Source organism: Manis pentadactyla, chromosome 4 (genome assembly GCF_030020395.1).
Source record: "Manis pentadactyla isolate mManPen7 chromosome 4, mManPen7.hap1, whole genome shotgun sequence".
NCBI classification, from domain to species: domain Eukaryota; kingdom Metazoa; phylum Chordata; class Mammalia; order Pholidota; family Manidae; genus Manis; species Manis pentadactyla.
In genome coordinates this window covers 16,412,807-16,436,726 of record NC_080022.1, presented here as the reverse complement: position 1 = coordinate 16,436,726, position 23,920 = coordinate 16,412,807, and the positions used below count along the sequence as shown (strand labels likewise).

General features: G+C 38.9%; 1 protein-coding gene across 3 annotated transcripts in view; it reads right to left on the bottom strand.

The window, feature by feature from the left end:
• Positions 1-23,920, bottom strand: part of ZBTB40 (zinc finger and BTB domain containing 40) — a 100,981-nt gene that overhangs the window by 42,756 nt on the left and 34,305 nt on the right. For all 3 annotated transcript variants that reach the window (XR_008996921.1, XM_036914623.2, XM_036914625.2), the window contains exons 2-3: positions 6,602-7,374; positions 6,002-6,135 (exon numbers count right to left, since the gene is read on the bottom strand). Coding sequence is in view for 2 of the 3 variants with exons in the window: in XM_036914623.2 (XP_036770518.2) it covers positions 6,002-6,135; positions 6,602-7,295 (828 nt within the window). In the remaining variant the exon portion in view is untranslated. The remainder of the gene's footprint in view (positions 1-6,001; positions 6,136-6,601; positions 7,375-23,920) is intronic.

Below are 23,920 nucleotides of genomic sequence, written 5' to 3'. Positions count from 1 at the left end.
TTTACTAGCTGCAACTTCCAAATCTGGAGTGTAACCAAATCTATTTATACCGATTCTACTGGACTTATTGAATCAACATCCTTGTGAGCACTGAGTAGTAAGTATTTAGACAATCTGTACCATTCTTCCTGGTCTCAATGATTACAGACATTGGTACATAATAGGTGCTTAATAAATGTTTAACTGAATAAAATCCCTTGCCATAGAACCACAAGCCCTTCTATCTATGGCTCCATATCTTTTTTTTTTTTTTTGCATCTCTCATATTTATTGATCAAATGGTTGTTAACAACAATAAAATTCTGTATAGGGGAGTCAATGCTCAATGCACAATCATTAATCCACCCCAGGCCTAATTCTCGTCAGTCTCCAATCTTCTGAAGCATAATGAACAAGTTCTTACATGGTGAACAAATTCTTACATAGTGAGTAAGTTCTTACATGGTGAACAGTACAAGGGCAGTCATCACAGAAACTTTTGGTTTTGATCAAGCATTATGAACTATAAACAATCAGGTCAAATATGAATATACTTGATTTATATGTGGATCCCACATTTCTCCCTTTATTATTATTATTATTATTTTTTAAATAAAATGCTGAAGTGGTAGGTAGATGCAAGATAAAGGTAGAAAACATAGTTTAGTGTTGTAAGAGAGCAAATGTAGATGATCAGGTGTGTACCTGTAGACTATGTGTTAATCCAAGCTAGACAAGGGCAACAAAACATCCACGGATGCAGAAGATTTCTCTCAAAACAGGGTATGTTTCCATATCTTAAACTTAAAATTAGCAGAAAAGAGATTTGAAAAAACAGCAACTTATTTTCATCTCTCACAGGCCTCTAAAATGAATCTTATTAACTCTCTTCTCAAGAGGGTTACCCTACACTGTCAGGGAACACAGTCCACAAAACACAGCCTATAAATCTCCACAGTACTGACTCAGTTGAAAACATCAGATTCACGTAGGAGAGGAGACTTGTTTGCCTTTGAAACAAAGTTGAAGTAGAAAAAAAAATGCTGCAAGGTCTTCAGCTTTGGGAGTCTTTCTAGAACTTAAGGGGAAAAGTGGATCAAACAGGAAGGAAATCAATAGTAGAAAAAGTTACCTCCTTTTTCAAGTCAAAGATACACTTGACTATATACACAATTAATTAAAAGCAGGGACATGGCTAGAAATAAAGAAAGATAATTAAAAGTTCTAGCGTTAAGAGCTGAGAAAAAGTAGGAGTCTGCCTTTAAATACAGGTTTTACTCAGTTCAGCCGGAAAGCCTCTTAGGTCAGCACCTGCTTCTTCTCACGGGCAGGAGATATTACACGAGATAAAGACAGGGAGAAGACACTTTCCCCTCCCAGCACCCAGGTTGTTTCTCCTTGATCAGTTTTGGCTTTGGTTTCACACAAGCCAAGCCGCCCAGCCTCTTCTCATGCTGCCGCAATCACTGCTCAGGGAATGGCTTTGCCACCGTTCATCATTTATCTCAGGAAATAAAATAATCAGGACAGTGTTTTGGGGTGTCCTTCCTCAACTCAGCCCAGGCCAGATTCACACCCATGGCTGCCCTTCAGAAAAGCAACAGGCCAGCCCATCTCAACAAGAACATCATTCACAAGCTGTAACAAGCCTCACAATTAGACATCTAAGCATAGATAATTTTTAATGTTAAGCTGTCTTTTTAATGCTATGATGATTAGCTAAATAACAACAACTAGCGACAGAAAGCATTCCAAGCTCCTTGGGAGACAAACATACATAAACAGACAAACAACAAACAACAAAACCCAAACAACCTGAACAACTGTAGATGAACTGTAGAATGATGTTCCAAGTGAGCACTTCTTACATGCTTTCAACACCGAGGCCTTTGGGTGATTTGCTGTAGTTTGGTGACTCCAAAAAATAATTACGTGTGTGGCAGGATTTCTTTGCTGTCACGACACTTTATAAGAATAGGGATCCAGTCTTTACATTTATTTTCCTAGCAACTAGCTCAATGCCTGGCACATGCAAGTTGCTCAGTAAATATGCGCTGAATCAAGGAGTAAACAAGGAGTAACACTTGGGAAAAAATGAGGAGTCGGTGGCCCCTCAAAACACTGATCTGCATCAGCACAGACTGGTGACATTTGCCATCATGTACTAAGAATTTTCTAAGCCAACAAATTCTCCAGCAGTGCTTCTCAGAAATATAGCTTACAGATACTTAAACAGCAAATGGGGAATCTGCTAAAAATGTAGATTCCGAAGTTCCACAAACTAAGAATCGGACTCTCTGGAAATGAGGTCTGCAGGTGTACATCTTACATTTTAACAAAGCCGTAGAGACTGAGGGCTTTGCGTGAGACATTGTATCTATAGTTCAGGAAGGTACTCCTAAATGGGAATGTACCTATATGAAGGATGACTTGCAAAATTAAACTTAAAGTAACAGCAAACCATCTTCTATGTCAGAGTAAACGACCATGGCACTAGGAAATCATAAGGCATTAAGTAAAAAAGGGGTTTTAAGGTCAAGTAAGTCTAAAAATACTGAGTTAGTGTATAAACAAAAACAATAGCAATTGCCACCTATTGAGCCTCCTCTGTATGCCTGGCATTTTAGTATGAATTTCACATAAATAATCTTAATCTCACAATTATCCTACAATGCAGGTGATGACATCCCCATTTTATAAATTAGGAAATTAAGGCCTACACAGATTAAATGATAGAGATGGATAAATTGTATATCCCACCTTGGAACACTGCTCATCAATAAAAAGGAATAAACATGCAACAATATGGATAAACCTCAAAATAATTAAGCTGAATGCAAGAAGCCAGACCAAAAAGAATACAGACTTACATGGATCTGTTTTTATAATGCTGTGGAAAATGCAAACTGAGATCAGTACTACATGGGGATGAGTGAGTGGAGAGGGGCAGGAGGGAAAGATTACAGAGGGGCATGAAGAAAATGTTAGGGGTGATGGATGACATGATCATTATTTTGGTTGTGGGGATGGTTTCAGGTTTCAAAACTTATCAAACTGTATACTTTAAATATGTATGGTTTGCTGTACATCAATCATACCTCAATAAAACTGTCTAACAGAAAGAAAAGAGAGAGGTGCAGGGATCTCCCAACTTTGTACTTTAATTTAATCTCATGTTCTTTTTTTTCTTTTTTTTTTATGGTTCTGCTAACGGCCTTTCCTTTATATTATTATTATTATTATTTTTTTTTTGTAGATAATTATTTTTTATTGAAGGGTAGTTGACACACAGTATTACATTAGTTTCAGGTGTACAACACAGTGATTCAACATTTATATACATGATAATTCTAGGTACCAGCTATCACCATACCAAGTTGTTACAATATTTTGACTATATTCCTTATGCTATACATTACATCCCGGTTACTTATTTATTTTACAATTGGAAGTGTGTACTTTTTTTTTTTTTTTTTTTTTTGTGAGGGCATCTCTCATATTTATTGATCAAATGGTTGTTAACAACAATAAAATTCTGTATAGGGGAGTCAATGCTCAATGCACAATCATTAATCCACCCCAAGCCTAATTTTCGTCAGTCTCCAATCTTCTGAAGCGTAACAAACAAGTTCTTACATGGAGAACAAATTCTTACATAGTGAATAAGTTACATGGTGAACAGTACAAGGGCAGTCATCCCAGAAACTTTTGGTTTTGCTCCTGCATTATGAACTATAAACAGTCAGTTCAAATATGCATACTCATTTGATTTTTATACTTGACTTATATGTGGATACCACATTTCTCTCTTTATTATTATTATTTTTAATAAAATGCTGAAGTGGTAGGTAGATACAAGATAAAGGTAGAAAACATAGTTTAGTGTTGTAAGAGAGCAAATGTAGATGATCAGGTGTGTGCCTCTAGACTATGTGTTAATCCAAGCTAGACAAGGGCAATAAAACATCCACGTATGCAGAAGATTTCTCTCAGAACAGGGGGGGTGAGGTTCTAAGCCTCACCTCTGTTGATTCCCAATTTCTCACCTGATGGCCCCTCTGTGACTGTGCCTGTCTTAGGTTGTTCCTCCCTTGAGGAATCTTACCCGTCTCTGGCTAACCAGTCATCTTCCGGAGCCATACAGGGAAATGTAAAGTTGGTAAGTGAGAGAGAAGCCTTATTGTTTGAAATAATCTCATGTTCTTAAAGTATTTTTTCTCTTTTTCTTTCTGCAGCTGAAAGATTTATTATGGAATATAACAGAATCCATTTTAAATACAGCTACCAAGTGATTTATAGAGCTCTTTCTTACTCTGGACTCTAAAACCAGGGAAGAAATAACATAAGCCTATAATGATCACCAACCGTGAATCAGTTTCTTTTAAGGTACTATTAATGTTATTGCTATCAAAAGATTAGTACAAGAACTGGCGGCAGCTATAGGGTGGGGGAGAATGTTGAATGAATCCATGTACAGCAAACATTTCTTGAGGACCTGTTATGTGCCAGACACTTTCAGGTATATACCAATGTTAGAAAAACAATGCATAAGACAGTTCAATTAAATACACAGGTGACACTAATAATTTGAGTATTGTTGATCTAAAGAAGAATGCTTCCTCTCTGTAACCAAAGTTAAGTGGAGAGGAAGTCTGAAGAGAGAAAATGAAGAGGTGTGTCTGTAAGCTATCAAGGTAACAAACTAGTGACAAAAATGATGGATTGAACAGTTAAGAGAACATCCAAGTGCAAAAATATAAAACCATAATGGCCTTCAGCATAATCAGCTCAAAGAGCACCAAGGATTTCCAACTTGAAAACTCCCCTAGAGTCTTCAGGGTTAGCCGTCTTGTAAACATCTTCTCTCTCAGGAAAACAATTTATAGCCACCTGCCAATTAACCATGGTTAAAACAAATACTTGACCTTGAGTTTTTTTTTTTAAGTGACTTTCTACGAATCATGGAAATATTTAAATAGTAAAAAGCATTTATTGCTTGGATAACATTAACTAAGAGATACTAAATTGCCTACGGCAACATGGGAGTCATCCCCACTCCGGCCCCATCAGATGAGCAATCCTGCAGGGACGGTGCCCTCTTACCCCCTCAGTCCCTCCCAGAACAGGAAGCACAGGGACAAGGTGGAGTCAATCCCTCAGGGTCAAGGTGTGAGCCACTAGGTAATAAGACAGCCTACTGTTGGTAATGCACCTCCCTGATGCACTGAATAAAGAAAAGGTCAGCTAAGAAATAGAGCATGATAACCACATGGCAGTTTTCTGTCAGGCAATTCCTAAACATTTATACATACACACTGGGAGGCAGTATAACTCAGTGTGTAACAGAACAGCTCTACAGTCAGAATGTTAGGTTTGAATTCTTGCTCAGAGTCTCACAAGCTCTGTGACCTTGGCCAAGTTACATCACCTCTTTGAGACAGTTTTCTCATCCATAAAACGGTGATAAAAAAGAGTAACATAGTATCTGCCTTAATAATTTTTGTGAGGACTAAATAACATGTACCAAGTATAAGTATTCAATAAATGTTCACCATTATTGGTTTATGTCTGAAAATGACCATTGCATTCCTAAACATTGGATGAGATTTACTATATAAGTATATAAGTTTATAGTAAATCCTTTTTGTATTATGTTTTGAGTATTTGCTGTTTTTGTTTTTATTACTCAATCTCTGATGTGGGGTTAAGCATGACTACCTTCTGCCTCGTTTTACCCTTCAGTAATCAGGAGGGAATGGTGTGATCATTATGATCCTGGATCAGAACCAGTTGTAAGCTGGGGTTCACCTGGCAATCAAAATACAGCTTCTTATTGAAAATATCTTTCCTAGTACTTATGCGAGATTTCCCTTTAAGGAATAAATGTAAAAAATACATATAATTAAGTTTGAAATAATTGAGACCCTGGGGAATTTTGCATTTTCATATTTTTGCCCGATATGGGAAGCTGATCTGGTATCCTGAGAATACTAAACTAGCAAACAAATAAAACAGGACCTACCTCCTTCTGTGCACCTTTAATTTCTGAACATTCTTCTAGTCTTTTTAAGACATCCTGGGAAATCAAGAGTGCATCTGAGAAGATATTTTCATTTTCTAGAAGAAAACTTAGCTGGTACTGTTGCCTCTCATACTCTGAATGTAAAACAAAACCAAAAAAAATGTGATTCATTACTCAAAATGATTTTTTAAAGTTTAAGTTGTCTGAGAACCTTTCCATCATCCACTGTGTTTATAACTGGTACCTGGCACATCATTATGAGTAACAGAGGACAGTGTCTCTGAGCAGCTTCCTCCTCTGTGCCATCCTCATCCTGGTCAAAACAGTAAGTATCAAACATAGCACCCTGTTACTTCAAAACTACTTTTCTGCTCTGTAGTTCACCTTCAGACTTCCAACATTCAAAAACACAGACACTTTTAAAATAAAAAGCCCCAGAGGAGTGCTGCATTGGATTTTGCGTGGGATTGGCCTAGATTTTGTTTCTTTGGTGGTTTTTGGTAAATTTATCAGTGAAACAAAAAAATTCATGAAAATCACTGAATCTAGTAATTGACAACAGAAGAACAGTTTACTAAACAACTATTGAGTGCATATTACCTGGTTCTGGGCTTGCCTCCTTTGCCTCACTGAAGGTTTGTGCAACAGGGGAGGGGGAACAAACTTCAGCTGCACGAGGTATCTCCACTGGATCTGCGTTCCTGTGCACCTCCCGGGCAGTGGAAGGGTCCACACTCATGTCTTGTGCTACCCGATGGACTGCTTCCTCCGTCTCAGCTTTCACAGGGACCCCTGGAGGGGTGGAGCCCTCTGGGGAAGAATGAGGCTCTCCAGCACCCTCAGAGGAAAGGATTTCCTCTTCTGGCTTCTCTGATTCCTTCCTGAATGACTCTGAGGATGGTATGGAGATATCTCTCACCACCTGACCCTGAACAGAGCAGTTTATGAGGTTGGTCAGAAGATTTTTACAACTAACGGCCACATCAAACATCTGTAGGCTGTCGGCTAAAGAGATGATCTTGGAGAAGTTGTGCTTGCCCACAGGTAGTTTGCCAGTGTACATAATTTCTAACAAGAGGGCAAATTCCTCAGGGCTCACCACAGATGCATCAATGGAGATAGTGTCTGTGTTGTCCAGCAGGGTTTTGAATAGGAGGCTGGCAGCAGCCAGGACAAGCTTGTGGGCCCTGAAGTAAATGGTGCCAATGGAAATGGTGCAGTCACAGAACTGCTGCTCCTTGCACAGAGTGTAGAGCTGCTGCAGCAGCTGCCGGCTATAGTTGGGCAGCTCCATCGCCCTGATCAGCACTGCCCTGAGGACTTCTCTTTCTCTCTCCTTCCAGAATCCACTTTGTGAGAATCAGCACAAGATTCTAGAGAAACCCAAAAAAGACCATGTTAATACTTCACAGACACACAGGGAAACACCTTTAATGAAATACAAAAACAAACAAACAAAAAGGCAGTTCACTCGTTCTCTCAGTAAATGTTGGTCAGTAGGGAGAGGCACTGTGCCAGGTATACTAAATCAGTAACAATGATAATAATTGTCATGTGTTTAACTATGTGAATGGGATTATGCTTAGTGCTTCATCTAGATGGTCTCATTTGATCCTCACAGTGACTCAGGGAAAAGATACTCTATCTTCCCCATTTCACAGATGAGACTGAAGCTACGAGCGATGGAGAGAACCAGCCTAAGGATAAATAGCCATCAGATGGCATGCCCATATCACTGATTTCAAAGCTGTACGTCACCACAGTGTTGTATGTGTTCCCGTTCCCAGTGAGTTCTCAGCCAACTGAAGGAGACAGATACATACACAGAGATTTGTAATACAACGTCCTCACCTCATTCGACCTATCTGCAGCATTGGATACCAGCCACCATTCCCTTCCTCTTAAAATGCATTTTCCCCTCTTCCTGCTTTTTTTCCTCCTACTACGTCATTGGCCATGCTTTCTCAGTTTCCTTTACTGGGACCTCTGCATCACGCTGGCCTATAAAGTTTGGAATGCTCTAGGACTCAGTCATCTCACTTCTTATCTTCTCTCTCATCTGATTCCATACCTTGGAAATGCCAGTCGACGCCAACAGCTTTCAGATTTATAACTCCAGCTCAAAATCTCTCTGAACTCAAGATGCACATCTCCAACTACCTACTCAACATCTCCAGTTAGAGGCCTGATAGATTTCCTAAGTTTATATTCAAAACTCTCCTGCCATCCTGCCACTTCACAGCAATTCTACCCTTCCAGATGTTCAGCCCAAAAACCTAGAAGGCGTCCTTGACTCCTGTTTTTTTTTTTTTCCTCATACCACTTATCCAACCCTTTATAAATCCTGTAGGCTCTGCCTTCAAAATATATCCAAAATCCAATTACTTATTACCACTTCCACAGATTCTACTCTGGTCAGTCCAAGCCACCATCACCTTATATCTGGATTCCTGCAACAATTGCCTCACTGGTCTCCATGCCTCCACCTCTTCCTAGCACTACCCATACCCCACCTTACTAACTTGCCAATAGTCTTTTTAGCACACAGCCAGACTTTGTCACCTCTTTGTACTAAATCCTCTGTGGCTTCTGGTCTCAAAGTAAAAGCCAAAGTTCTTACCATGGTCTACAGTCTCCTCGTAATCCGGCTATCACTAGCTCACGAACCTCTTCTCTCACTCTGACCCTCACCCACTCTGCTCCTGGCACACTGCCTGCCTTGCTGATTGTGGAACACACTAAGCATGCTCATCCTCAAGACTTCTTCACATATGTGTATGCAGGGTCTCACTTCCATCAGGACTCTGTTCAAAGGCCACATGATCAGTGAGGCCTTCTCTATGTTCTTTTATTTTTATTTATTTATTATTTTGGTATCGTTAATATACAACTACATGAGCAACATAATGGTTACTAGACTCCCCCCATTATCAAGTCCCCACCACATACCCCATTACATTCACTGTCCATCAGGGTAATAAGATGCTATAGAATCACTACTTGTCTTCTCTGTGCTATACTGCCTTCCCCATGATACCCCGCTACATTATGTGTGCTAATCGTAATGCCCCTTTTTCCCTGCCCTTATCCCTTCCATCCCATGCAGCCTCTCAGTCCCTTTCCCTTTGGTAACTGTTAGTCCATTCTTGGGTTCTGTGATTCTGCTGCTGTTTTGTTCCCTGAGTTTTTCTTTGTTCTTATACTCCACATATGAGTGAAATCATTTGATACTTGTCTCTCTCCGCCTGGCTTATTTCACTGAGCATAATACCCTCTAGCTCCATCCATGTTGTTGCAAATGGTAGGATTTATTTTCTTCTTATGCCTGAATAATATTCCATTGTGTATATGTACCACATCTTCTTTATCCATTCATCTACTGAAGGACACTTAGGTTGCTTCCATTTCTTGGCTATTGTAAATAGTGCAGCGATAAACATAGGGGTGCATATGTCTTTTTGAAATTGGGATCCTACATTCTTAGGGTAAATTCCTAGGAGTGGGATTCCTGGGTCAAATGGTATTTCTATTTTGAGTTTTTTGAGGAATCTCTATACTGCTTTCCACAATGGTTGAACTAATTTACATTCCCACCAGCAGTGTAGGAGGGTTCCTGTTTCTCTACAACCTCGCCAACATTTGTTGTTGTCTGTCTTTTAATTGGTGGCGATCCTTACTGGAGTGAGGTGATATCTCATTGTGGTTTAATTTGCATTTCTCTGATTATTAGTGACATTGAGCATCTTTTCATGTGCCTGTTGGCCATCTGAATTTCTTCTTTGGAGAAGTGTCTGTTCAGATCCTCTGCCCATTTTTTAATTGGCTTATTTGGTTTTTGTTTGTTGGGTGCATGAGCTCTTTATATATTTTGGATGTCAACCCTTTATCAGACATGTCATTCATGAATATATTCTCCCATACTGTAGGAAGCGTTTTTGTTCTATTGATGATGTCCTTTGCTGTAAGAAGCTTTTTAGTTTGATATAGTCCCACTTGTTCATTTTTGCTTTTGTTTCCCTTGCCTGGGGAGATATGTTCATGAAGAAGTTGCTCATGTTTATGTCCAAGGGAGTTTTGCCTATGCTTTCTTCTAAGAGTTTTATGGTTTCATGACTTACATTCAGGTCTTTGATCCATTTCAAGCTTACTTTTCTGTATGGAGCTAGGCGGTAATCCAGTTTCATTCTCTTACATGCAAGTCTCCAGTTTTGCCAACATCAGCTGTTGAAGAGGCTGTCATTTCCCCATTGTATATCCATGGCTCCTTTATTGTACATTAATTGACCATATATGCTTGGGTTAATATCTGGACTCTCCATTCTGTTCCACTGGTCTATGGGTCTGTTCTTGTGCCAGTACCAAATTGCCTTGATTACTGTGGCTTTGGAGTAGAGCTTGAGGTTGGGAAGCGAGATCCCCCCTGCTTTGTTCTTCCTTCTCAGGATTGCTTTGGCTATTCAGGGTATTTGTGGTTCCATATGAATTTTAGAACTATTTGTTTCAGTTCGTTGAAGAATGCTGTTGGTATTTTGATAGGCATTGCATTGGATCTGTAGTTTGCTCTAGGCAGGCTGGCCATTTTGACAATATTAATTCTGCTTATCCAAGAGCATGGGATGAATTTCCATTTGTTAGTGTCCTCTTTAATTTCTCTTAAGAGTGTCTTGTAGTTTTCAGGCTATTGGTCTTTTACTTCCTTGGTTAGGTTTATTCCTAGGCATTTTATTCATTTTGATGCAATTGTGAATGGAATTGTTTTCCTGATTTCTCCTTCTGCTAGTTAATCATTAGTGTATAGGAATGCTAAGGATTTCTGCATATTTGGTATCCTGCAACTTTGCTGAATTCAAATATTAGATCTAGTAGTTTTGGAGTGGATTCTTTCGGGTTTTTTATGTACAATATCATGTCATCTGCAAACAGGGACACTTTAACTTCCTCCTTGCCAATCTGGATGCCTTTTATTTCTTTGCTGTCTGATTGCCATGGCTAGGACCTCCAGTACTATGTTGAATAGAAGTGGGGAGAGTGGGCATCCTTGTCTTGTTCCTGATTTTAAAGAAAAAGCTTTCAGTTTCTTGCTGTTAAGTATAATGTTGGTGGTGGGTTTGTCACATATGGCCTTTATTATGTTGAGACAGTTGCCCTCTATACCCATTTGGCTGAGAGTTTTTATCATGAATGGATGTTGAAATTTGTCAAATGCTTTTTCAGCATCTGTGGAGATGATCATGTGGTTTTTGTCCTTCTTTTTGTTGATGTGGTGGATGTTGTTGATGGATTTTCAAACGTTGTACCATCCTTGCATCCCTGGAATAAATCCTACTTGATCATGATGATGATCTTTTTCATGTATTTTTGAATTCGGTTTGCTAATATTTTGTTGAGTATTTTTGCATCTTTGTACTTCAGTGATATTGGTCTGTAGTTTTCTCTTTTTGTGGTGTCTTTGCCTGGTTTTGATATTAGAGTGATGCTAGCCTCAAAGAATGAGTTTGGAACTATTCCCTTCTCTTCTACTCTTTGGAAAACTTTAAGGAGGATGGGTTTTAGGTCTTCACTAAATGTGATAAAATTCAGAGGTGAAGCCATCTTGTCCAGGGGTTTTGTTCTTAGGTAGTTTTTTGATTATCAATTCAATTTCATTGCTGGTAATTCGTCGGTTCAGATTTTCTGTTTCTTTCTGGGTCAGCCTTGGAAGGTTGTATTTTTCTAGAAAGTTGTCCATTTCTTCTAGGTTATCCAGTTTGTTACCATATAATTTTTCATAGTATTCTCTAATAATTCTTTGTATTTCTGTGGTGTTCATAGTGATTTTTCCTTTCTCATTTCTGATTCTGTTTATGTGTGTAGACTCTCTTTTTTTCTTGGTAAGTCTGGCTAGGGGTTTATCTATTTTGTTAATTTTCTCAAAGAACCAGCTCTTACTTTCATTGATTCTTTCTATTGTATTATTTTTCTCGATTTTATTTATTTATGCTCTGATCTTTATTATGTCACTCCTTCTACTGACTTTGGGCCTTATTTGTTCTTCTTTTTCTAGTTTCATTAATTGTGAGTTTAGACTGCTTATATTGTATTCTTCTTCTTTCCTGAGGTAGGCCTGTATTGCAATATCTTTCCTCTTAGCACGGCCTTCGCTGCATCCCACAGATTTTGCGGTGTTGAATTATTGTTATCATTTGTCTCCATATATTGCTTGATCTCTATTTTTATTTGGTCATTGATCCATTGGTTATTTAGGAGCATGTTTTGAAGACTCCATGTGTTTGTGGGGTTTTTCTCTTTTTTTTGCGTAATTTATTTCTAGTTTCATACCTATGTGGTCTGAGAAACTGGTTGGTACAGTTTCAATCTTTTGAATTTACCGAGGCTCTTTTTGTGGCCTAGTATATGATCTACTCTTCAAAATGTTCCATGTGCACTTGAAAAGAATGTGTATCCTGCTGCTTTTGGGTGCAGAGTTCTGTAGATATCTGCTAGGTCCATCTGTTCTAAGGTGTTGTTCAGTGCCTCTGTCTCCTTACTTATTTTCTGTCTGGTTGATCTGTCCTTTGGAGTGACTGGAGTGTTGAAGTCTCCTAGAATGAATGCATTGCATTCTATTTCCCCTTTTAATCCTGTTAGTATTTGTTTCACATATGTAGGTGCTCCTGTGCATAGATATTTACAATGGTTATATCTTCTTGTTGGATTGACCCCTTAATCGTTATGTAATGTCCTTCCTTGTCTCTTGTGACTTTCTTTGTTTTGAAGTCTATTTTGTCTGATACAAGTGCTGCAACTCCTGCTTTTTTCTCCCTATTAGTTGCATGAAATATCTTTTCCATCCCTTCACTTTTAGTCTGTGTATGTCTTTGAGTTTAAAGTGAGTCTCTTGTAGGCAGCATATAGATGGATCCTGTATTTTTATCCATTCAGTGACTCTATGTTTTTTGATTGGTGCATTCAGAACGTTTACATTTAGGGTGATTACCAATAGTTATGTACTTATTGCCATTGCAGGCTTTAGATTCGTGGTACCAGAGGTTCAAGGTTAACTTCCTTACTATCTAAGAGTCTAACTTAACTCACTTAATATGCTATTACACATTCTAAAGATTCTTTTTTTCTCCCCCTTTTTCTTCCTCCTCCATTCTTTATATATTAGGTATCATATTCTGTACTCTTTCTCTATTCCTTGATTTGACTTTGGGGATAGTTGATTTAATTTTGCTTTTGGTTAGTAATCAACTGTTTTACTTTCTTTACTGTGGTTTTATTACCTCTGCTGACAGCTATTAAACCTTAGGAACACTTCCATCTATAGCAGTCCCTCCAAAATACACTGTAGAGACGGTTTGTGGGAAGTAAATTCTCTCAGCTTTTGCTTATTGGGAACTGTTTAATCTCTCCTTCAAATTTAAATGATAATCTTACCGAATAAAGTATTATTGGTTCGAGGCCCTTCTGCTTCATTGCATTAAATACATCATGCCACTCCCTTCTGGCCTGTAAGGTTTCTGCTTGCTGAGAAGTCTGATGATAGCCTAATGGGCTTTCCTTTGTATGTGATCTTATTTCTCTCTCTGGCTGCTTTTAATAGTCTGTCCTTATCCTTGATCTTTGCCATTTTAATTACTCTATGTCTTGGTGTTGTCTTCCTTGGGTCCCTTGTGTTGGGAGATCTGTGCACCTCCATGGCCTGAGAGACTATCTCCTTCCCCAGCTTGGGGAAGTTTTCAGCAACTACCTCCTCAAAGACACTTTCTATCCTTTTCTCTCTCTTCTTCTTCTGGTACCCCTATAATGCGAATATTGTTCCGTTTGGATTGTTCACACCGTTCTCTCAATATTCTTTCATTCTTAGAGATTCTTTTTACTCTCTGTGCCTCAGCTTCTTTGTATTCCTCTTCTCTAATTTCTGTTTCATTCATCATCTCCTCCACCGTATCTGCTTTTTATACCCTCCATTGTGCTCTTCAATGACTGGATCTCCGACCAGAATTCATTCCTGAGTTCCTGAATATTTTTCTGTACCTCCATGAGCATGTTAATGATTTTTATTTTGAAATCCCTTTCAGGAAGATTCATGAGGTCTATTTTATTTGAATCTTTCTCAGGTGTTGTATTCATAATTTTCCTTTGAACCAGGTTCCTTTGGCATTTCATATCTGTATATGGCGCCCTCTAGTGCCCATAAGCAATGTCAGGGGTCACTGGGGAGCGGTATTGGTGCCTGGGGGGAGGAGAGAGCTGTTTCCTGCTTCCGGCTGCTATGCCTGCCTCCACTGCCAGAACAAGTGGGCCGAGCACACAGGTATAAGCCTCTATACTTTGTGTTTGTAGTTGCTGTAGATGGTGCTTCCCTCTGGCTAGCCTAAGGCCAGGGTAGGGTTTGCCAGTTTGTGAGCCAGGTGGGGCTGGCCAGGAGAAATACGCAGTAGGCTGCATATCATGCAGGGGGTCCTTGGAGCTGTGTAGCCAGCCAGGGAGCTGGAGGGCCTGAAGATCATGAAAGTTCCCAACCTGCTGGGCAGAGTGCACCTGGACAATTTTGTCTACCTATCCTTTCTCCTGAGCAGTAAGCTCTGTGCAATTCTTGCCCCTTTAGCAGCCCTCTCGCTGTTAGGAAGTCTCTCAGACTGCCCGCCTTTCTTTTGTCCCAGAGCAGCTGGATATGGATCTGTGCTTTCCACAAGCGGCTGGATACTCAGTCTCTCCAGGTATTCTGCCTTTCTTAGCTTTCCAACCCCCTAATCATGAGAGTACCATGAAAGCACCATGAAATGTAGGTTTGTGCTCCCAGAGCAGATCTCTGGAGCTAGGTATTCAGCAGTCCCAGGCCTTCACTCCCTCCCCGCTCCATTTCTCTTCCTCCTGTTGGTGAGCTGGGGTGGGAGAGGGGCTTGGGTCCTACCATGCCACGGCTTTGGTATGTTACCCTGTTCTGTGAGGTTTATTCTTTTCTCTAGGTATATGCAGTTTGGTGCAGTCCTCTTTCCTGTTGCTCTTTCAGGATTAGTTGTATTAATTATATTTTCATATTATCTGTGGTTTTAGGAGAAAGCCTCTGTCTCACCTCTCATGCTGCCATCTTTAATCCTATCTGGGCCTAACACAAAAATTAGTTCTTTCCAAATGAATGGAAGGAAATGTAATGATGGAAATTTTCACCTAGAAACCCAGTTTGAGGAATAGGGTGTCCAGAAGTTAGAGTAAGGTTTCCCAGAAGAGCTAACAGCTGACCTGTCTGAATAAATCAGAGGGCACTGACAAGGTGGAAAGAGTGGGAGAAAAGAGTCATCCCAGGCAAGGAAGGCTGCATGAGGCACACAGATAAGAAAACATCAGATAGGGGAGGTAGGGGGATTAGGAGGTGGTTTATAAGCAGTTCAGTGATACTGGAACATAAAGTAGGGGACAAGGAGTGTTGGAGATGAATCTGGAGAGACAAACAGGGGTTCTGGCCACAGAGAGAGAGAGAGAGAGAGGCCATGCTTAGGAGCCTGGATTTATTATAAAGGCAATGAAGAGCCACTGGAGAGTCTCAAGGGCTTTAAGAAGGAAAATCACATGGTCAGATACACATTTTAAATATATAATCTAAGTGACATTTGTACAGAATTTGAGGCAGATAATGATAGAAACAGACTGTATTATTGCAGGTATTTGGGGGAAAATCAAGGAGGGCTTCAGTGAGGAGAAACGGTAATAGAACAGAGGAAGAGATAACCAAAAATATTTCAAAACTGTAACTGTCATGATTTAGAGTCTGAATGGATGTGAGAGAAGAGAGAGAGACAACTCTGGTTCTTGGTTTGGTGAGTGGGGGTAGATAAAGAGATGATCCAGATAATACAAGAAATAGATAGCTTAGGTAAGGAGATACCTAGATCAGTTCTGGGTTTGAGAATCTTATAAGTCACTTGTAGAAAGAAAAAAATACACTAAGAAGAGGGCAGAATATGTCAAAATAACACTGGCTACATTCATAAGCGAGATTATGGGCGATCCCCTTTCCACTCCACCACTATTTCTTTATTTTCCCACATTTGAAATCAACAGTTACCAACAGAAATAAAAATATTTCCAAGTTCTGATTCTTGGTCTGGCATGTAAGGAGCTCAGAAGTCACCATTCTATCGTGACAACAAGTAAAAAACTGAATGGAAAAATCAACAACTTTTATGATCCATCAGAGAAGTGACATCATAGGGCAAAACTGCTGCCCCCAAAATTGGAGAAATAGACAGGCAGACACAGAGAATCACAACTTCTCAGAGCAGAAACCCACCAAGGGAAACCTCCACAGGAACCAGCACCAGAGCAGGACAACTAAACTAAAACTGATGAATTACTGGAGGCTCTGGGTGGACAAGTCTGAGAATTAAAAACTCCAGAGGGACCAAGTCATAATTTTTTTAGTTTTCCCCTCTGGGAGCTCTACCGGGTTCTCACAGTTAACAGTAAATATGGAAAAAAATTCCCTCCTGCATCTGGCAATGAGAAGAGGGCAATAATCAGTTTGAAATATACCAGAGCATTCTGTTCTTCTTAACAAGGCCCAACATCAGGAAAAACTATTTTACCAGGGTCTAACCTAACTGGGGTAAAGAGAATGCCCAATTTCAACCCACTATATAGCTATTCTATACCACCTAAGGTAGAGGGTGGGCACTGAAAAGCACTGGTAGAGTTCACAGTCCTAGAGCACAGGCTCACCAAAAGCCTGAGAACTAACCATAGTTCTATAAAACACTTCCTCCCCCCATACCTTACTACCCCCTCACTATAGGCCTATTTACCACAGTTCCTTTCATGAAGTACTTTATGTCAAGACAAAAAACACAGTTTGAAGAGACTGAGCAAGCATCAGAACCACAGTCAGGTATGTCAGGAATTCTCAGACCGGAAATGTTTAAAAATATGATTAATATGCTAAGGGCTTTAATGGTAAATGTAGACAACATGCAAGAACAGATGGACAATGTAAGAAGAGGGTGAAAATTCTAAGAAAGAGTGAAAAAGAAATGTTAGAGGTCAAAAAGATTAACAGAAATGAAGAATGCCTTGGTTGTGCTCATTAGTAGACTGAAAACAGTTGAAGAAGGAATCTCTGAGCTTGAGAGTAAAATAGAAACTTACAAAATGAAAAGTGAAAAGACTGAAAAACACAGAACAGAATATCTAAGAACTGTAAGACAACTACAAAAGGTGAAACATTCACATAATGAGAATATCTGATGGAGAAGAAAGGAACAGAAGCATTATTTGAGCCAATTAATTTTGAGAAATGCCCCAAATTAATGTCAGATACCAAACGACAGGTCTAGGAAGCTTAGAGAAGACTAAGCAGGATAAATGCCAAATAAAACACTTGGGCATATTCAAAGTTAAAAAATTTTTTGAAAAAAGTCAGGGGAGATTCTACAGCATCTTACTGCGCTGATGGACAGTGACTGTAATGGGGTTTGTGGGGGGGACTTGGTGATGGGGGGAGTCTAGTAAACATAATGTTCCTCATGTAATTGTAGATTAATGATACCAAAAAAAAAAAAAGTCAGCCGAAAAAAATGCCTTACCTATAAAGAAAGGTAAGAATTATATCTGATTTGTCCTCAGAAACCATGCAAGCAAGAAGAAAGTGGAGGAAAATATTTAAAGTGAGAGAAAAAAGAAACCTACCAAACCTAGAATTCTGTACCTTTCAAAATTATCCTTCAAAAGTGAAGGAGAAATGAATACTTTCTCAGACAAGGAAAACCGAGAGACTTGGTTACCAGTAGACCTGACTTGCAAGAAACGTTAAAGAAGTTCTTCAGATAGGAGAATGATAAAGTACAGAGATTTGGATCCATATAAAGAAAGAAAGAGCTTTGGAGAATAAATAGGGAAAGGTAAAATAATTTTTCTTCATTCGTAATTGATACAACAGATAACCATTTGTTCAAAATAATAACAGTAACAAAATATTTGGTATGTATGCTTAAGTTTATACAAATGTGTAGGTGAAATGAGTGACAGCAATGACACAAAGGATGGAAGGGAAAAATTAGGATCATTTTGTTACCATAAGGGATTTGCACTACCTGCAAAATAGTATAGTGTCATTTGATCAGAGAACACAAGTAATGACTCTATAGCATCTTATTACACTGATGGACAGTGACTGTAATGGGGTATGTGGTGGGGACTTGATAATGGGGGGAATCTAGTAACCACAATGTTGTCCATGTGATTTTATATTAAAGATATCAAAACAAAAAAAAAATGTAGGCTATATTATACTTCAAGCAAACAACTGTTTGAGTGCAAATGTTAATTAACACAACTGGAGATGTGGTCTAAATGTCGTAACTATTCTATTGACATGTTAACTTATATTCACCGAAAAGAAAATAAAGAATAAGAAAAGCAAGAAAAAAAGTACAGTGTCATTTGAAAGTGGACTCTGATTACTTGTAAATGTTTATTGTGAACTACAGAACCACTAAAAAAAGTTTTAAGTATAACTGATATCCTAATAAGAAAGGAGTGAAAATTGAATCATGTCAAATACTCATTAAAACCACAAAAGAATGAAAAAGTGTGGAAGACAAAAACAGAAACAAAAAACAAGGGCAAAGTGTAGACAACATTAACAAATACAGTAGCTATTATTCCACCTATCTCAATAATCACATCAAATATCAATGGTCTAAATATGCCAATTAAAAGACAGATTGTTAGAGTAGATCAAATAACAGGGTCCAACTCTGTTGTCTATAAGACACAACTTTACCTATTAAGACACAGATAGATAAAAGTAAATGCATGGAGAAAGATACACCATGCTAATACTAATCAAAAGAAAGCAAGGGTAGCTCTATAAATTTCAGACAAAGCAGACTTGCAAGTAACGAAGATTATCAGGGATGAAGAGGGGCATTACATAATGAAAAAGGGGTTAATACCTCAAGAAGACATAATAATTCTCAATGTTTATGTGCCTAACAAAAGAGCATGAAAATATGTAAGACAAACTGAAAGAAACTGCAAAGAGAAACAGATGAACCAAGAAACAACTGTTATAGTTGGAGACTTTAAACATCCCTATGTCAGAAATGGACAGATTCATCAGGCAGAAAAATCAGTAAGGACACAGTTGAAGTCAACAGCACCATCAATCAACTGGACATAATAGGCATCTATGTAGACTACTTCATCCAACAATAGCTTACACATTCTTCTCAGGTCACATGGAACATTCACCAAGACTGACCACATTCTGAGTCACAAAACAGCCTCAACAAATTGAAAAGAATAGAAATCATACAATCTCTGCTCTCAGACCACAGTGGAATTAAACTAGAAATCAATGGCAAAAAGACAGGTGGAAAATCCCAAAATATTTGGAGATTAAATAACACACTTCTAAATAACACATAGGTCAAGGAAGAAATCTCAAGAGGAATTTAAAAATACTCAAAACTAAATGAAAATGTAAATACAACTTACCAAAATGTGTGGGATGCAGCAACAACAGTGCTTACAGGGACATTTACAGTATTATATGCATATATTAGAAAAGAACAAAGTTCTAAAACTAATAATTTAAGCCTCCACCTTGGGATACTAGAAGAAGATGAAGAACTAATCCAATTAAGCAGTAGAAAAAAATAATTAGAGGAGAAATAAATGAAACTGCAAAGAGTAAATCAACAGAGAAAAATCAACAAAACTCAAAGTAGTCTCTTTGAAAAGATCAATAAAACTGATAAGCCTCCAGTCAGGCTAAGAAAAAAGAAAGGACACAAATTACTAATATCAGAAATTAAAGAGGGGATATCAGCACAAAAATACTTACAGTAAAAGGATAATAAAGAAATATTATGAATAACTTTATGCCCACAAATCTGATAAATATGATGAAATGCATCAATTCCTTCAAAGATACGATCTGCCAAAACTCACACAAGAAATAGACAGTATGAATAGGCCTATATCTATCAAAGATACTGAGTCAATTAATAACTTCCCAACACTCTAAGTACCATGCACAGATGGGTTCACTGGTGAATTCTACCAAACATTTGAGGAGGAAATTATACCAAGCATCTACAGTCTCTTCCAGGACATAGAAGCAAAGGAAATACTTCTTAATTCATTCTATAAGGCCAGCATTACAGTAATACCAAAACCAGACAAACAGATTACAAGAAAACTACAGAACCCTCATGAACATTGATACAAAAGTCCTTAAAAAAATATTTGCAAATTAAATTCAACAGTACATAAAAAGAATTATACACCATGATGAAGCAGAATTTATTTCACTATGTAGAGCTGGTTCAATATTTGAAAATTAACGATGTAATGCATCACATAAACAGGCTAAAGAAAACAAAACCACATGAGTATCAATAGATGTAGGAAAGGTACTTAACAAAATCCAATATCCATTCATGATAAAAAACTCTCAGTAAACTAAAAATAGAAGAGGAGTTCCTCAATGTGATGATGAACATCTACAAAAAACCAACAGCTAACACTATAGTTAATAGTGAAAAATCTAAAGCATTCTTTCTAAGATCAGGAACAAGCCAAGTATATCCCCTCTCATATCTTCTTTACAACATTGTACTGAAGTGTTAGCTAATTAATAAGACAGGAAACAAAAGACACACAGATTGGGAAGAAAGGAATAAAACAGCCTTTGTTGACAGATGATATGATAGTTTGTGTTGAAAATCCAAAATCAACAACAAAAGAACCTACTAAGTTATTACAGCAATGTTGCAGAACAGGAGGTAAATATACAAAAGTTAATCACTCTCCTATATATCAGCAATGAACAAGTGGAAATTAAAACGTTACCATTTAATTAGCACCCCAAAAAATGAAATACTTTGGGATAAGCCTAGCAAAATATGTACAAGATGTATATGAGGAAATCCACAAAACTCTGAGGAGTGATAGCAAAGGAAGATTAAGTAAATAGAGAAATATTCTACATTCATGGATAGGAAGATTTAGTACTGTTAAGATTTCAGGTCTTCTCAACTTGATCTATTGAGTCAACACAATCCTGATAAAAATCTCAGCAAGACTTTTTGTGGACATTGACAAACTGATTCTAAAGTTTATATGGAGAGGCAAAAGACCTAGATTAGCTAACTAAATATTGAAGGAGAAGAACAAAGTTGGAGGACTGACACTACTCAACTTAAAGACCTGTTACAAAGCTACAGTAACCAATAAAGTATATTGGTGAAATAGATAAATAAACCCACAAAAATAGAGTCACCTGATCTTTGACAAAGGAGCAAAGACAATACAATGGAGCAAAGAGTATTTCCAACAAATGCTGCTGGCACATCTGTATATCCACATGTAAAAAAATAAATCTAGACACAGAGCTCAGAGCCTTTACAAATTTAACTGAAAACGGATCACAGACCTAAATGTAAAACAAACAACTATAAATCTCCTTGCAAATAACATAAGAGAAAACCTAGATAAACTTGGGTATGAGTTTTTAGATACAACACCAAAGGCATAATCCCTGAAAGAAATAACTGACGAGATGGACTTCATTAAAAAAGAAAAACAAAACAAAACAACCCTTATGCTGTGAAAGATGATGTAAAGGATTTGAGAAGACAAACCACAGACTAGGTGAAAATATTTGCAAAAGACATATATGTTAAAGAACTATCATCCAAAATACACAAAAAATTTAAAACTCAGCAAGAAAACAGCCAACCTGATTTAAAAATGAGCCAAAGACCTTAACAGACATCTCACCAAAGAAGAGATACACATAGCAAGTAAGCATATGAAAATATGCCCAACATCATATGTTCTAAGGGAATTGCAAATTAAAGCAACCTATCAGAATGGCCAAAATCCACAACACCGACAACACCTAACATAGTGAGGAAGCACTGCAATAGGAACTCCTATTTACTGCTGGTGAGAATGCAAAACCATACATGGTACAGCCACTCTGGAGGACAGATTAGCAGTTTCTTATAAAGACTAACTGTACCCTTATCACAAAATCCAACAATCGTGCTCCTCAGTATTTACCCAAATGAACTGAAAACTTCTGTCCACATAAAAACACACATTTAGCTATTTGAGTGGCTCTATTTATAACTTTTAAAACTTGGAAAGAATCAAAATGTCTTTCAGTAGGCAAATGGATACACGGTGGCACATCCAGACAACAGAATATAAGAAATTAGCTACCGGAGAGAACCAAGATGGCGGCATGAGTAGAGCAGCGGAAATCTCCTCCCAAAACCATATATATTTTTGAAAATACAACAAATACAACTAATCCTAAAAGAGAGACCAGAAGACATAGGACAACAGCCAGACTATGTCCACACCCACGAGAACCCAGCGCCCTCGTGAAGGGGGTAAGATACAAGCCCCGGCCCGGCAGGACCTGAGCACCCCTCACCCCAGCTCCTGGCGGGAGGAGAGGAGTCGGAGCGGGGAGGGAGAGGGAGCCCAGGACTGCTGAACACCCAGCCCCAGCCATCCGCACCGGACCGCAGACACAACAGTGTGTGCGTGGGGTGCTGGAAACAAGGGAAACAGGACAGTAAGACCTGTGAGTGGGTCCCCGCAGCCGGCGCACCCGGGACAAAGAAAAGCAAGTGCTTTTTGAAAGTCTTAAAGGGACAGGGACCGCACAGCTGGACGGAAGTGCCCCAGGACACTTAGCCCAGCAGCTGGGAATCCCGGGGAACTCTGGGCGCCCGTACCCCCGCAGCGCAGCTTGGAGGCCCCTCACCGTGATAAACAGCCTCCCCCTGTTTCCCCTCCGACGCAGCTCCGCCATATTGGAGAAGCAGCCTGAGGCAGGCCACGCCCACAGCAACTGCAGAGCTAAATAAACTCCATAGCGGCCGGGCAAGATCAGAAGCTCTGTCTGCACGCAGCTGCCCAGCATAAGCCGCTAGAGGCTGCTGTTCTCCCAGGAGAAGAAGGCCACAAACTGGCAAGAAGGGACTTTCTCTTACCCAACACACGCACCAGCTCCCCACAAATATATCTATCACCATGAAAAGGCAGAAGAAATTGATACAGACCAAGATCACAGAGGCAAGCCCTGAGAAGGAGATAGACCTAACCAGTCTTCCTGAAAAAGAATTAAAAATGAAGCTCATAACCATGCTGATGGAGCTGCAGAGAAATATGTAAGAGCTAAGGGATGATGTCTGGAAGGACATTACAGAAATGAAACAATCTCTGGAAGGATTTATAAACAGAATGGATAAGATGCAAGAGGCCATTGATGGAATAGAAACCAGAGAACAGGAACACATAGAAGCTGACGCAGAGAGAGATAAAAGGATCTCCAGGAATGAAACAATATTAAGAGAACTGTGTGACCAATTCAAAAGGAACAATATCTGCATTTTAGGGGTACCAGAAGAAGAAGAGAGAGAAAAAGGGATAGAAAGTGTCTTTGAAGAAATAATTGCTGAAAACTTCCCCAAACTGGGGGAGGAAATAATCGAACAGACCATGGAAATGTACAGAACTCCCAACAGAAAGGACCCAAGGAGGACAACACCAAGACACATAATAATTAAAATGGCAAAGATCAAAGACAAGGACAGAGTTTTAAAGACAGCTAGAGAGAGGAAAATGGTCACCTACAAAGGAAAACCCATCAGGCTATCATCAGACTTCTCAACCGAAACCTTACAGGCCAGAAGAGAATGGCATGATATATTTAATGCAATGAAAGAGAAGGGCCTTGAACCAAGAATACTGTATCCAGCACGACTATCATTTAAATATGAAGGAAGGATTAAACAATTCCCAGACAAGCAAAAGTTGAGGGAATTTGCCTCCCACTAACCTCTTCTACAGGGTATTTTAGAGGGACTGCTCTAGATGGGAGCACTCCTAAGACTAAATAGATGTCACCAGAGA